General features: G+C 49.2%; 1 protein-coding gene across 1 annotated transcript in view; it reads right to left on the bottom strand.

Moving 5' to 3' along the window:
* ITFG1 (integrin alpha FG-GAP repeat containing 1) overlaps positions 1 to 16,612 on the bottom strand; it is a 1,448,837-nt gene that overhangs the window by 767,291 nt on the left and 664,934 nt on the right. Inside the window, exon 10 of the mRNA XM_069607059.1 lies at positions 5,939 to 6,090. Coding sequence (XP_069463160.1) covers positions 5,939 to 6,090 — 152 coding nt within the window. The remainder of the gene's footprint in view (positions 1 to 5,938; positions 6,091 to 16,612) is intronic.

The raw sequence follows: 16,612 nt of genomic DNA, 5'->3' as shown, positions 1-16,612 counted from the left end.
GATCGGAAGAAGAATCGGTAAAGCTTGAGGCTCGAATAGACCGAAAAATAAGAGTAAACTCTTTGAAAAAACGCAATAAGCAGTAAAAGCTCAAAGACTCCCAACACTTGAACATGTGGTAAAAATCTGAAGATGGCTGCCAGAGGAGGGGCTTAGGCAGAGGGCAGTCATTGGCTGGGGGCAGTATGACCCAGAGACCAGTGATTGGTTACTAAGAAAGACAGTTCAGAAATGAAACTGAATTTTTTCTTTACAGAGGATTGCCAGCCTGACGACAGGGAATATTCATGAGCATGTGAATCCATGCCAGACCGCATGCTGAAGAAAATGAAAGTTACTCACCGTAGATGACCACGGTACTCAAAGTCCATAGTCCCCTTTCCTCCATACTTGTGGTTGTCCCAAAACATGGCGACGGAACTGGAACCTTCAGCAGTGAAAAATTGAGCTTACCCTTTAAATTTAGTTTAGCGTGCAACGGCATGGCCTCGAGCATGGGAATACCCCACTGATGCCCCGCCCTCTGCCACCTCCTCAGTCCCCTTCTTAGATACCTTGTTACTCTTAGCAAATATTAGCCCTTCGCATACTAGCGAAGGAAGGTGGGTGGGACGTATCGAGAAATTGGGAATATGGGCTAAGAGTACTCTAGTCACTACGGGGAGTAACTTTAATTCCTCATACGTTCCGTCCTCTTTCCTCTATCCTTGTGGGTGATTCCACCAAACAAGACCATAGGGTGGAGCCATGAGAACCTGTCTCATATCTAGGATGAAGCAAAAAGGTTCTTCAGAACTGCATGACCAAACTCTGCATCGTGCCTGGAGCTGGTGTCCAGTGAGTAGTGCATACAGAAGGCAGACGGAGTGGCCCAAGCAGTCGCCTTGCTGATGACATCCAGGAAGCATGTCTCTGAAACGCGATGGCCGTGGCATTAGCTCTGACCGCATGGGCATGAATCCCTTCGGAAACAGGTTTTCCCATGGCCGTGTACACCTGAGAGATGGCCTGAACCATCCAATGGGTAAATGGAAGCCTTGGAAGCCTGAGAGCCAGGGAGGAGCCCGCAAAAGTCACAAACTATGCCTCTGACTTCCTGAAGGATTTCATCCAAGAAAGGTAAAACCTTAGGACGCTCTTGAGGCTCGAGGAATTTAGGGCCCTCTATGCCTCGGACTGTGGGTTCAAGAACAACACTGGCACCACTAAGGGCAAGAAGTCTGGGTGAGTGTGCAAGATGACCTTGTTGTGAAATGTGGTGAAGCGATTGCACAAAAGATAATGCCTGCTCGCTAACCCTGCGGCAGAGGTGAGGGCCACCAGCCACTGAAAACAAATGCTCAGGAGAATTCTTGTAAGCCCTAATTGCCGCCAAATAAGTGTGGCAAGTATCCACCTAAACTCCTGGTGAGCCAGGTGAGCTGAAAAAGCCAGAACGTCATCCAGAAGATAGGTGACAGGGACCAAACCCATGTCACAAGTTCAATGGCAGAACCTCGTCCATTTGCTCTTATACTGGTAGCGAGTTGAGGACCTCCTGGCCTGCTGAATTATGTCCCAGCATGGCCGGGTCTGGATGCTCCACCGGGAAGTCCCTGCTGGAGATCGGAAGGTGGACGGGAGCCTGGGAGCACAACTGCAGCAGATCCGCAAACCAGGGTCTCGATGGCCAGTGAAGGGCAATCAGCACGAGGCTGCAACTCACTGAAGCCCAGAATTTGCACAGCATCCGTTGGAGCAGAGGGGTGGGCAGGAACGCGTAACACTTGCAGCCGTGCCGACAGATCTGGAAGGCGTCTCTCCGTGACCTCTGCCCCGGCCTGCCCATGAAGCAAACTGGGGGCACTTGGAATTCTGGGGAGATGCAAAGAAGTCCAGAACTGTGAACCCCCAACGCTAGACCAGGGGCAACAAGGAGTCCATGTGTAACTCCCACATGTAAGTGTTTAACCCCAAGCGGCTCAGCTGGTCTGCTTCAGCATTGCTGTCCCCCGGAAGGTCGATAGCTGAAATCCAAACCTCTTCCACCAGGGCCCATTCCCAGATCGATACTGCCTCCCGACAGAGGAAGGGGGAACCGGTGCCACCCTGCTTATTCAGGTAAAACGCTGTAGTTGAGTTATCCGTCCTGACCCGAACAGACCTGTCCCTAATGAGGTGCAGAAATGCACACTGCCCTGAGCTTGAGCAGATTTCTATGCTTGAGGGTTTACATCCTGGACCATGCGCCATGAATCACAAAGCCCTCCAGAGTAGCCACGCAGCCCAAAAGAGAGAAGTCCGTCGTCATCACCAAGGTAGGCTCTGGCCAGATAAACAGGGCCCCCACTGAAACATTGCCATCCATCATCCACCAGCGAAGGTCTGGCAGGAGGAGCTTCTGGTTTTGGGATCCTGTCAGACAGACCCAGTCTCCTGATCCCAATTTGCCGCTGGGTGGAGCTGGAGGCACCTCATCTTGAGGCAAGCGTGCTGTACAGTAAGCATGCAGGAGGCCATCTGGCCCAGAAGGTGATGGAAGCAACATAATGAGGTGGTCAAGTTGGCCAGAAAGTGCCCTACCGCCTTGCAGAAGTACAGGAGCCTCGTGGGCATGCGGAAACACCCACTCAAAGGCCATGTTCCAACGCTCCACTAGGAGGAGCACATCCTGAGATGGGCGCAACTGACTTCCTCTGGTTGAGGGAAAACCCCAGCTGATGTAGGATATCTGTCAACCTCTGGCCGGTGTGCAATACACCCTCGGGTGACTCCTGCTCTCATCAGCCAGTCATCCAAATAAGGGTATAGATGTTGGTGTTCCAAGTGGCGAAAACCCGCCACTGGGTTAGTCAACTTCATGAAGACACGAGGATCGAGTTCAGGCCGAAGGGCAGCACCTTGTATTGAAAATGGTACGACAATCGTGAACCACAGAAACTTCCGATGTGGCTGGTAGATGGGTACAGGAAGGTACGCAACCTTGAGGCCCAGGGAACACATTCAGTCCCCTGCACACAGAGACTCCGCTATGTGCGCGGGAGTAATCATCTTGAAGTGTTCTAGCGGTAAAGGCAGATTTAAAAATGACTGGTCCAGTACAGCCCTCAGGCCAGCCTGGTTTTTCTTGGGTACCGCAAACATTCTTGAATAGAACTCAGAGCCCCTGTCTGAATGAGGAATCAGTTCTATTACCTGCATCTCCAAGAGCGAAAGGACCTCCCGGAAAGAACGAGAGGATGGTAGAGGATAAGGAAGAGAACCACTGAAACCTGTGGAGACTACGGATAGGCTCCACGGGTTGTTGAAAAGATGCATCCAGGTGTCCTGGAAAAGAAGAACCAAATGGCACCCCCACAGGTGAGCTGTGTTCACCGGCCTTGAGGTCACTGCTTCTTGGAGTCAGAGGCAAGAGCAGAGAAGGGGCAGTGGAAAAACCTGTGCAGGTCCTTTGCAGCTTCCTCCCGTTGTCGCTGGGCGACCTGTCAGGCCTCTGCATATCGCAGTCCTGGAACTCCTTGAAGCCGGAGAAAGTGCAGGGTTTGAATTCCGTCCTGTCCTGAGACTGAGGGAAGTATTTCTGTCCCGGCTTTGTCAGGATGGCAAAGGACTTGGTGGTTTGAGTGGAGGTTTTCTTCTTTGTCAACTGGCCATCAGTTGACAAATAAAAGGAGTCCATGTCCACGCCCTCGAAGGGTAGATAAAGGATCCGCTCCTGCAGGTCAGATGAACTTTGTGGCATGCATCCATGCCATCGTCCCCCATCTCGACACCAAGGCACAGCCCTCTGCTGGCTGTGTCGATGTGGGAAATCAAAGACTCCATGAAGTCCTTTGCAACTGCAAGGGAAGCCGCCAGACCGGCCTTGAAGGAGGCTTGCATTTCCAAACAGAGGTCGGGCAGAAATTCCCAGAGCTCCCGCCACAGCATCTGGTTAGCCGCAGACAAGAGGGTGTCAGCGTTGGCTTGCCGTAGATGCAGTCCTGAAATGGCATAACAGGGTTTTTCCAAACACTCGAGGACCTTGTCCTCCTTGGAAAGACTCCCATGGAGGAAGACGACGAAGACGATTGTTTAGAATATAATGATACTGCAGCCACGACTGAAGAATGCGGCTGGGAAATCAGGAGGATTGGCTCCCCGTCCCATTAGCCTAAACCTGCTGTCCAGCTTCTTGTTCATCTGGGTGTTGGTCCTGGGCTTCTCCCAGACCTTTCTCGCCTCCTGCAGGACATCGTTCTGGAGATGGATGCCAGACCGTATCGTGGTGCGCTTACAGAAAACCTCTGCTAGCACTCCTGACTCCTGGGGGGCTTCCTTGGGCAGAGGGGCCCCCAAGAAATCCACCAGGCCTTGAAGGCAGTCATGAAAGGCCTTAACAGATGCCAAGGGTTCATCATCCTGGGCGTCATAGTCCTTGTTGTAATCTTCCTCTCAACCCCCCCACCCCCAATTTTTACAGACTAGGGGAGTCCGGGCCCTAGGCAACACAGGTGCCAATGGGGTCCACCGTAAGACCATAGCCGAACACAGGTCTAACGGCTGTTGAGGGGGAGGCGTAGTGGTACAGGAGGTGGAATGGTCTGCACAACCGGTAGGGCCTGGACTGGGGGGGGAAGGATTGGTACTGGAACCAGCAGCACTGGAGGAACAGTAGAGTTACCCAGGAGGGTCCCAGGGAGGCGTCACCTTCAGGGTGACCTTTGCTAGATCCTTCAGGAACCCCTTCATCCGGGGGGAATGCATGAGAAAGAGGAATCGCTTGAATAAATTCCTCCCAAGCCGCCAGGTCTCCGCTCTTGGTCAAAGCACTGAGGTGTTTAGTCGTAAGGCTGCAATGCCTAATGTACCCCTGATGAGACCAAATATCCTTAAGGTGGGGCGGAAGGGAAGTGTGCAAGATCTCCCTCCACAGCGATAACCGATTCTTCAATGCCTTGTTACCGAGAGCGCTGCAAGACGAACATGCGTCCCAACGGTGGTCGGTCCCCAGACACTCAAGACAGAGTGCATGGGGGTCAGAGACTGGGAATGAGCGGTCGCATGAGGCACATCTCGTGAATCTTCCTGCAGCCAACATGCGCCGGGGGAGGCGAGGCACCGAAGGGAAGTTAAACAAGATTGAAATAACAAAACTGGAAACAATCTGAAAGCTAAAAAAGTCTCTGCGCTAGCTCCCAGGTCCGACACCGTCAGTGTGGAAAAAGGAACTGAGGTAAGTCGCCGGAGGGCGGGGCTTCAGCAAAGAGTTTCCACGCCAGAGGCCGTTTCCCAAAGCGCTATACTAAATTTGAAGTAGCTAATTTCTCGCTGCCAAAGGTTCCGTTACCGGTCCCATTTTGGGGGACGCCCACAAGGATGGAGGAAAGACGACGTGCCGTACGAGTATATATATTCCCATTTCATCATCTTTAAAATTCCAGTTCATTTTAATTTTATTCTTCTTGTAAGCCACTTGTGACCCGTACTTTTGGTCCATTCAAAGAAAGACTTGCTAAACGTTCCACCCCCATCACCACCACCACTGGAAACCTCTCCAAATTTACAACGGCATCATCCATTTACAATATATGCCACATCATTAGATTTTTTGTGCCATCATGGCGACTGCCTACAACCTGGTAGTAGTTGTCCTGTTCATTAAACCAAATGATTTATCTTTTTCATATAACACCTCTGCACTCGTTGGAGGCTGTGCACAAGTTGACTGAGAAAATGTTCATGCAAGGCATTACACAGTGTAAACATAGTGACTCAAAGTAAAACATAACTTAATTCAGCTCAGAGTTCAACAGGTATACCCATCTGGGCTCTCGCAGCTAATAAGCAGTAGTCCTGAGCACAGATGTAGCCACGCTGTTGCATAAGGGGGAAGGGTGATGTGCATGCAAGCCATTATAACTATAAATACCTGTGTTAAGATTGCTAGAACATTTTTTATACCTTATTTTAAACATACCTTCCTGATGTATTCCTTAGAATGGCAAGAGCATCTGGGTACCCATCCATGTTGTAATCCCCAATGTGAAGTGTGATGGGAGGTAAGCTATCACCGGCCACAAAACCCCAGAGAGTATCCTTATTTCTCAGGTCCGGCAACACATTGATCCACTAGAGAAGAAAAAAAAAAGCAGTACATATCATTAATTTTGATATTGAAGAAAAATAAAACAATTGTGCCCCCAAACAATTAGTATTTCTCCTATCCTGTGTAAAAATGTAATTTTGCACAGCACCAGGGACAAGTGCACAAGCAAAATACCATACAAAGACCACCAGAATACACACAAAGAGCCACTGACTAAAATACATACAGATTCGACCAAAGTACTACAGAACCTCACACAAAGGATTACGGACGACCCCACAAAAAAGCCATGGAACACATGACCGTAACAAACAAAAAATGTATGTATGAGCAGGCTATAAAAATATACAGTGATGCACGTTGTGAGGAACTCGAGGAAATGATACAACGTAGCCACATGTATGGCTCCAACTGTTTATTTAGGTAAATATATAAAATATATAATGGGGCGAGGTATGATAAAGGTCGGACAGGACTTAGGGGAAACTCTAAAACTAAAGAGGGATGTCTGTATAATGTGTCAGGATGGGTTAAACTAAATCGTAATTCCTTAGGACTCTCAAAGTTCTGAAACAAATATCCAAAACCTATTTTAATACGTCCTCACACATACAAGGACGCCCTACACTACAAAGTAAGGTCCAAAAGAAACGTTTTACTATAATCTATATATGTCTGTAGCCTCCTGGCAACCGTAACCTAATTAAATCCCAATGATTGTCTAAGTATACAGTTTACAAACCTAATCTTCTAAGTCCATCCCTATTAGACTACAGTAAAACAGACTTGTCCCTCAGTTCTCTCTCTGTACCTTTCTGTGATTCAAATTCCCAAATGGTCCCACTTCTTAACCTTTGGTTTCAGGAGTCACAACAGGTCTCTCCTGGACCTTGGCTTTCAGGATTCATAGCAGGTCGCTCCTGGGCCTTGGATTTCAGGTTTTACGATAGATACCTCCAGAACCTTGGCTTTCAGGATTCACGACCTGTCCATTTCAGGTAGCTGAAATTCTTTTGCCATACGGCCCACCATTCGCTACGGGCTGCAGGATGAAATTATTTGGCTGAAGCTTTCCAATTCCCTAAGGGGCTTAAGAGGGGCCGTTGTGCCCCTCCAGTTTTCCTCTCAGCTGCAGCCTCCCCTTTGTAGCAAGGGAGTATCACCAATTGTGTTTCTTTCCTCCCAGCCGAAGAGACTGAATTCACTTTCCCAGCCCCTTATATACCCATGAGGCTATGTGCTATTGTCAAAGGTGCACTATGATTGGCTCTTCACCCTGTGCTCATGTTTTCTGTTCTAGGATTGGGTATTCCCCTTATAAGTCTTTCTTTCCCTCACCATATGAATATTTGTGAAGGTTGGTGATTGGTTCATTGGGTAAATGTTTCTATTAAGGTGTAAGAGTACAGCAGGGATTCAGAAGCATCATGGAGCACAATGCCATCTTGCAATTCCCTTCCTTGAAGTTGGTGGCTCTGTGGAATTTCATAGTCTCTTCTGCTGGGGGTAGCATCTCAGGCAGTAAGGAAGCTGTAGCGCATGGTCAGTGAGCACCCCACTGTTAATTTCTGTATTCCGATCCTTGTGCCAGTCAGCTCCCTCGTGGTGCATTCCGGGGATTGGAGTTCCCAGGCACAAACCTGAACAGGGCTGTTCTTGCAGCCAAGTTACGATGCCTCTGTGGGGATAGCAAACAGGCAGGATCACTCTTCATTCACCAACTGGGTCACATATCATATAGCAGCTGGACTACTCCAGTCCCCCATGAATGTCTCCCAACATATAAAAGTGGCGAGTGCCTCTGACTCAACAAAATGCGCAGTGAGGAGCTATGCATTTATCAAAGGAAGTTAGACCATACACCAAAGAAGGGGTATGGAACATTTCAGTTTGTCAGGGAAGTAGAGCAATAGAGAACCCTTGGTTATGACAAAGAAAGCAAGGTCAGAGTGCAGTAGGAGGAGACAGACAACGGATGTCATTTACCAAAATAATATTGCGTCCTTATATAGTGCTTCATGCCAGAATCTGCCAATGTCTAAGCGCTGTAATAACAGACACTATTCTTATTTTTTGTGTTTTAATCAATTGATTTTTCATCCTCAGAAAGGATTAAAGGCTTAGCCTGCCCTGTTGTGGGATTCATACTTGCAAAGTGCAGGATGCCCTTGCTTCAGACACCATAGCTTTAATCTTGTAGCTATACACCCTTAGCTGGAAAAATACGAACATGGAAATTAAAAGCGGACATATAAGGAAGACTTATTATTAGCTTTGTGAATGGTGTCATAGTTAGGGGAGTACTTATGTGATGCAGTGGAGTGCGAGGATTACATCAAATCCTTGGCAAAAAGTAGCTCAGAGGTCCAAATCACAGAAAGGGACCTGCAATGTGCCACTGGAAGATAAACATTAAAGGATGTCATTGAATTGCAGCTAAATGTTGGGGAGGAATTCTTCACAGAAGTAAAATAAAACACTAGAAAAATTGCTGGAAAATATAGGGTGTTTTGATCATAAAGAAAAATCTAGATCTGTAGCACCATCTTTTCCAGTAACTTGGATGGCTCTTTGGCAGGACTCATTCGATGTCCTTTTGTTCCTCATGTTTCATCTGTGCCTACATGCAGATTCTCCTGTTTGGTTACGCAATGATATACACATTTATAAATAACCCAATCAATTACTACACAGTGCAACCAACAGTTTTGTAACTTCTAAGGAAGATTCAGACTTGAATCTACTACCATGTCCTGCTTTGGTATCATATGGGTGACTTTAAAGTTGTATTTATATAAACCAATACATAAAAATCAAAAGAAACTGTCATACAAATAAAGAAACAAAAAAGTGGCTGTATTTATTTGATCCACCCTTTATTGAAAGCCTCCAGAGGTGTAGAGCAAGCATTTAGTTTGACACCTAATAATCAATCAATTTATTTGCATAGCACTCTATCACTCAAGGCATCATGGCGGTCAAACAACTGATAGTCAGGATAGGTGTAAACGAAACCCAGGTGTCAAAGGGGGTAAGTATCTCTGAGCTTTAAAAGAGAAATGTTTTAAGATGCGTTTTGAAGGATAAGAATTCCTCAATTTTTCTCAAATTTTCAGGCAGCGAATTCCAAAGCCTGGGGCCGGCCACTGAAAAGGCCCAGCCACCCAAACGTTCTTTGCTGTACTTGGGTATCTGAAGGAGTGCTGCATTAGAGGATCTCAAAGAACACACAAGGCTATATCCAACCATTTTCTCCTGGATGGCTAAGCTTCCATTTCCACCTAGTGAATGGTGCATAATGCAAAGCGCCTTAAACTGTACCCAAGCTTCTACCGGGAGCCAATGGAGAGATTATCTAGCCTTTATTACTCCTGCTCTGACCGGAAAGTGGGTAACCAAACACACTGCTGCGTTTTGTAGCACCTGCAGGCGCTGCATAAGAAAGCAGGCTGTGCCAGGTAAACAGCATCACAATAATCCAGACTCCCATTAACACAAGCTGCCACTACTTGAGCATGACATTTATCTGAAATAAACAGGACGACTTTCTTTAGCTGTTTGAGATTAACAAAGCCTGCACCATACACTGAGTTAACCTGTGCCTCCATAGATGGGGATTCCGAAAGCTTTAAACCTAAATTGCGAACTGTCTTGGAAGGCTTTTGTAATGGGCCCAATGACCTATGCTATTCTACCTGTATAGGGATTACACCTACAAATGGGTCATCTGTGTTGTCCAGGAAATACCATAGGGAGAGGATTTAACACAAATGCTTCTCTAGGCAGCTAACACAGTAATATTGGCCTGCACACCCAAGACCTTGCAGTAGACTTGCATGCATTCCCAGCATATGGGACAAAAACGCTTATCCCCGGTTAGTTTTCCAAAGATGGTAAAGTTACTGTTTCTCAAAGCGGAAAATATTACAGTAATTTACATTATGGGAATACAGAGGGACAGTTCAAAGCAAGTAACGCCAGCAGGGCTCGAAGAGGGGAGGAAAGGTGGTTGTGCATGTCTAGGGTAGCTTTAAAATTCAAGATGATATCAGGCTTTGATATAAAGTAGGCCAAACCCCGCTCAGCTCAACTGACAACATGCACATTAGCCAAATCACAGACCAGCCCAGTCCACACTGCACAGGAGCAATCCACAACGCTAAGACAAACGCAAAGGTAGGAGACACCAGACTATAAAAAACAGGCAGCTCAGTCAAAGAGGGTTGGGCATTCATGAAGGAGCTGGAAAAGGGTGTTTGGAGGAGAATGGTGAGCATTAAGAGGAGGATGGAGAGAGAGCATTGAGGAGGTTGGAAGGAGAGTCAAATACCATTTGGAGAGAGAAAGATAGAGAGATGGTTGGAGCGCTAAGTGTTGCTATCTGGGGTGGAGGAGTCACAGAGAGGCAAGGAAAGTTGCATTATTATCTGGGAAGGGAGAAGGAAGGAAACTAGAGGGAAAGCTAGAATTACGAAACTAGATGAGGTGAGAGGAGAACAGGCCCACTTTCTACTCAGAGATCGGGAATAGTCTGGTGAGCTAGGTTGGACCAGGTCAAAAGTCTTAGATGGGAAGTGGTAAAAGACAGTACAGTGAGGGGTGAGACTCTCACATAAAACTATCAACCCTTTTTCATGTGGGATATACCTTAAGAGACTCCTCAGAGTGGATAAAATTATATTCTAAGAACAATCAAGAACCTATAGCATTCGATGAATCGATTAAGAAAACTGACCAAAAAAAAAACAGCGGTTGATGTGAACATGCTCCACATCAGAAGCCAGCTTATAGGATCAGGAGATTCTGAGGGGCCAGGAGATCTGCCAGCTCGGGAATGTGACCCCCCTACCAGCAGTACATTGAGGATCCCCCAAATTCTCCCTTTCTTCCGAGACCTCTTGCGGCAGCTGATTAGACAGACACACAAAGACACAGACACAGACACACACACAGGAACAGTGACACTGTTGGAATGTTAGATTCTCCTGCAGCCCATAAACAAGCAGCAGTGGCATGGAGTATAGAGCACACACAACATATTAGATGAACTGCTCACATGAGAAAACAAATACTCACTAAAGGCACAGGTTTGGAGGGATATCTGGGGCACCATGCACAAGTTACACACAGCGAAACAGCAGATGATTGGCCTCATTACGAGTTTGGCGCTAAGTGGTAAACGAGTTTGGGAAAGGAGTGGAGGATTTGCCTGCAGGAAAATTCTGGAGGTAAATACTTCAACTCCCCGCTGAAAAATCTGCAGAATTCCTGCAGCAGAAATTCCACCACAGTAATTCCGCCAAAAAAGTCAATTCAGACCAATGGACTCAAAAATAATGGGGAATTACACGGCCACTGATACTTGTAATCCAGCGGTAATTCCACCGGATCAAGTGGCGGTAACGGTAATTCAGTTGGCGGAATGCCGGTAGATTTACCACTGGGATACTGCCCAACTCGTAATGACTCCCAATGTACCCACAGTTGAGTGGATGAAGGTGCAGAGCAGGGTGGGCAACCGTGACAGTTCCAACTGAGCCTAAAGATGGAAACGGATGTTAAGCCCTCAGCCGGCATCCTCAAAGAAAATCAAGCAATTAAGTTGCACCAAGAGGAGGGAGACCCAAAACACAAAGATGTGATAAGCGGTGAAAGCAAAACACATGGTGTGGAGGTGGGACAAACAAACCCAACTATTCCTGTGACAATCAGTTAATGGAGGAATAGCCAAAAGACTCCAGTACATTATTGGGGCCATAGATCTAGCTGAAGAATATAAAAAGGCATCAGGGAAACCAAAATGAGTGAGGAAGTTGGCTATGAGGTATAAATTAAGGTACTTGTGGATGTCCCTCAAAAATACATTTAAAACAAAAAATCATCTATCCAACCACTGTTAGGGGCTATCTAGAATCTAGAAGATGTTGATTAGATTTTTGTAACAAGCAGTAAGAGGATTGTGCAATTTGGGTTGGCAATTATTGTCAGATGGCTTCTTCAGACTCGCCTTTATACGCTATATATTTTATGAATATAAAGGCCCGCCCTTGGCTCCTGTTTTTTTAAGAGCACTTTAGCCAAAACGCTGTACATAGAAAATACATGAACAGTAACAAAATCATTTGTGAGAATTAAAAGCAGGAGATTTAAAAGCAGGACATTTAAAAGAAGCATTGAAGGAAGCAAGGGTGGGATGTAAAGAGAAAGGAAGGGCATTTTAAAGTTTAGGGGCAAAAAGAGAAAATGGGCAAAAGTGGGACTGAGCACAGGGAGGACATGAAGCATCCAACAGAAAAAGAGTGAAAGAATGATAACGGCTATATTCCTCAGTTCATGTCATGCTGCTTTATCGGCAAAGGGAATGTTGGAATAAATCGATATTAGATTTAACCCGAATCATGAACATAAGTGATTATTATTAGGAGGAGGAAAAGCATTCTAGGTTGTAATGTGAGCCTATATACAGCTCTCCAAAACTTCACAGTGCAAACAAAATTCTTGACATTCAACAATTTTGAACAAGTGGCATTTAGTCTCAATGGTAAGTACATCGTAAGGTGGGGTAGGTACAAATTAAAGTCCCTTTGATGATAGATGTCCAAGATCTAACTTCAAGTTGGTTAAATTGAAAACAAAGTATTTGGTCGACTAACAAGAGATAATGACAAATGAGGTGCAAATTCCAGAGGAAACTATAAAAGGAAGTTATTTAAGCCAGGGAGTCCCCTAAAGCACTTATTGTGAAACTAGCATGTAATACAGCAAATTATGGGGTCGATTCATGGAATAAATGTGCGCCGAAAATTCCCGCGCAGAGGTGCCAAAACGTGCGAATCGCAGGAAAAGTGTGAAAATCGCAGTGCAAGTGCAAACATCGCAGGAAAAACAGCGCACAGCGATTCATGGAAGTCCGTGCGCGAGAAAAACATTGGATGTGCGCTAAAAATGTGCGCCGCGCACGCCGGCGCACAGGTCATCCAACAGCGTGCGCCACGGCCACTGCAAAATCGCACATAGCGCGGCGCACATCACAAAAGTAGGCGGAACACGGGGCGTAACACTCGGAATGGGGAACAACGCGTGAAAATATGGGTGTCACAGGGGAAGTACAGGAGGCAAGTGCGCGGAAAGCCCACACGCTCGCCTACAACCCGTATTCATGGAATCGAATAGGGCAAACCAGCGCACGGTCAAAGACGCGCACAGGGCCAAACGAGTACGCCACAAGAAGGCACGCGGTAGCGCCCCTGCGACTGAAAAAAATGTGCGCCAAAATGTGCGCTAACAAAAAGCACCCATATACAGCCATGATGAATGGCCCATAGAGTGGCCCTCTAGGACAAATGAGGTGCAAAGGGGCACCGACAAACACGGACACCCGCTGTGTGAAAAATAGCGTGTGCACGTGTTCCTGGGTGCGTGGGAAGTTCCACACGCGATTAGCCTGGGTACGTGTACTTCGGGGTGCGCGGGAAGTTCCACACGCAATTGGCCTGGGTACGTGTACTACGGGGTGCGCGGGAAGTTCTACACGCGATTGGCCTGGGTAGGTGGGGGTGCGTGGGAAGTTCCACATGCGATTGGCCTGGGTACGTGTACTATGGGGTGCGCGGGAAGTTCCACACGCAATTGGCCTGGGTACGTGTACTACGGGGTGCGCGGGAAGTTCTACACGCGATTGGCCTGGGTAGGTGGGGGTGCGTGGGAGGTTCCACATGCGATTGGCCTGGGTACGTGTACTATGGGGTGCGCGGGAAGTTCCACACGCGATTGGCCTGGGTACGTGTATTCCGAGGTGCGCGGAAGATTCACACGCGATTTCTGCAAGGTACGTGTATTTCGGTGGTGCCAGGGAATGCTACACGTGATTTGGCCATGTGGGTCCCCCCCAGGTGTTCCCTCTACACCCTCCACGGCCCCTGCAGGCAGCCCACACCACAGGGTACTACCCTGCACCCCTGCCCATGTCCCACAGGCAACCCATCCACCATGGCCATGCCCACCAGCCAACCCACATCTCACCTTGCACTACTGATCACCAACACATGTCTCCCACCACTCCCCAGCCACCAGGGGCAGCCTCCACCAGGCCCCCACTCATGTCTCCCACCACCCCCACCCCCCCAGCCACCAGGGGCAGCCTCCACCAGGACCCCACCCATGTCTACCACCACCCCCACCCCCCAGCAGTGCAGGGGCAGCCTCCACCAGGCCCCCACTCATGTCTCCCACCACCCCCACCCCCCAGCCACCAGGGGCAGCCTCCACCAGGCCCCCACCCATGTCTACCACCACCCCCACCCCCCAGCAGTGCAGGGGCAGCCTCCACCAGGCCCCCACTCATGTCCCCTATTACCCCCACCCCCCAGCAGTGCAGGGGCAGCCTCCACCAGGCCCGCACTCATGTCCCCTATTACCCCCACCCCCCAGCAGTGCAGGGGCAGCCTCCACCAGGCCCCCACTCATGTCTCCCACCACCCCCACCCCCCAGGGGCAGCCTCCACCAGGCCCCCACTCATGTCTCCCACCACCCCCACCCCCCAGCAGTGCAGGGGCAGCCTCCACCAGGCCCCCACTCATGTCTCCCACCACCCCCCAGCCACCAGGGGCAGCCTCCACCAGGCCCCCACTCATGCCCCCCTGCACCCCCACCCCCCAGCCGTGCGATTTGCCTGGGTACGTGTACTTCGGGGTGCGTGGGAAGTTCCACACGCGATTGGCCTGGGTATGTGTACCTCGGGGTGCGCGGGAAGTTCCACACGCGATTGGCCTGGGTACGTGTACCTCAGGGTGCGCGGGAAGTTCCACACGCGATTAGCCTGGGTACGTGTACTTCGGGGTGCGCGGGAAGTCCCACACGCGATTGGCCTGGGTACGTGTACTTCGGGGTGCGCGGGAAGTCCCACACGCGATTGGCCTGGGTACGTGTACTTCGGGGTGCGCGTGAACTTCCACACGCGATTGGGCCTGTGAGAGTGGGGTACATGTATTCCAGGGGTGGGCGGGAATATTTACCCGCGACTGTGCCTGTGAGAGCGTGCTGTGTGTATTCCTGGGGTGGGCGGGAAGATTCACACGTTCGCCTACGATGTGCCGAAAAATAAATGGTCCAATCCTGAGACACGTACGCCAGCATGAAGCAGGCGTACGTCGACCCGCGCAGCATAAAAGTGCGTGCAAACAACAAACAAGCTCATACGCCAGGATGAATATACCATTCCTAGCAGCAGTGGCCGTGGGTTACCAAAGGAGGAGGAGGAGGATAGTGAGGGCACGATTTTTTACTCCCAGAACCAGCCTTTTTGGGATGCCTGATGACCAGGTGTATGGGAGGTACAGGTTTCCCCCACACATAATACTGGACCTGGTCAGTGAGTGGGAGGATGACCTCACATCACCCACCCTGTGCTCCCAAGCACTCAGCCCCCTGGAGAAGGTCCTCAATGTACTGCACTTCTTGGCCACAGGATCATTTCAGCGGACAAGTGCCATAGTGGGTGGGGTGTCACAGGCCACGCAGTCACGCTGCCTACACCAGGTCTTGAACATCATCACTGCACGCCCATCAGTCCGTAGGCACATATACCTGCCCAGGACACCTGCAGAAAGGCAGGCTGCCACCCTCGATTTCTACGGTGTGGCACAATTCCCAAAAGTGCTAGGTGCCATTGACTGCACCCATGTGGCACTACGTCCCCCCAGGGCATCTGAGCACATCTATAGGAACCGCAAGCACTGGCATTCCATCAACGTGCAGGTAGTATGTAATGCTAAGGGAATCATCACCTCAGTATATGCCAACTATCCAGGGTCCACCCACAACAGCTTCATTTACCGAATGTCTACCCTAAACCGGGACCTAGAAGCTGGGTGGCATGGCGATACATGGCTGCTTGGTGAGTATGAATGCCACTGCACATGCATGCATGTCAGATGCAGAGTTATGTCACTAACCCACTAATGATACCCATCACCTCCTCACCAGGGGACAGTACCTATCCTCTGAGCACCCACATGATGACGCCAATTCGGAACCCCATCACGCCTCCAGAGGTAAGATACAACACAGCCCATATATCAACCCGGGGCATAGTGGAGAGCACATTCGGCTTTCGCTCCCTTGACCGTTCTGGCGGGCAGCTGTTATATGCGCCCCCAGTAGTGTGCAGCATCATAGTGGCAGCATGTGTCCTGCACAATGTTGCAACACGCCAGAGCCTGGCTGTAGACATGGTGGTGCCCCCACATCCCCAACCACATGCACGGCCGCTGCGCATGGGAGGGGAGAGGGCACGGGGTGAGGCAGCCCGTACGCAGCTGGTGGCTAATTACTTCACATAGAAATCACACCCCAGTGGAGTGCACACAGGCCTGGCACATACCATCTGATAAGCAATGATGACTCGACCTGACAATTAAGACGAACAAAGGGACTGTCAACTGTCAGAACTATAGCAGCCTGAGATTGTTCATGTGGAAGTGTCATAATGTGTGCATCCCTACCTACATAAACACCACCAATGCAGTGTCATGAAAAGATACTTC

Source organism: Ambystoma mexicanum, chromosome 1p (genome assembly GCF_040938575.1).
Source record: "Ambystoma mexicanum isolate Mex_15411 chromosome 1p, UKY_AmexF1_1, whole genome shotgun sequence".
NCBI lineage: Eukaryota > Metazoa > Chordata > Amphibia > Caudata > Ambystomatidae > Ambystoma > Ambystoma mexicanum.
Note: the sequence above shows the minus strand (reverse complement) of the source record. Positions and strands in the feature narration are given on the sequence as shown.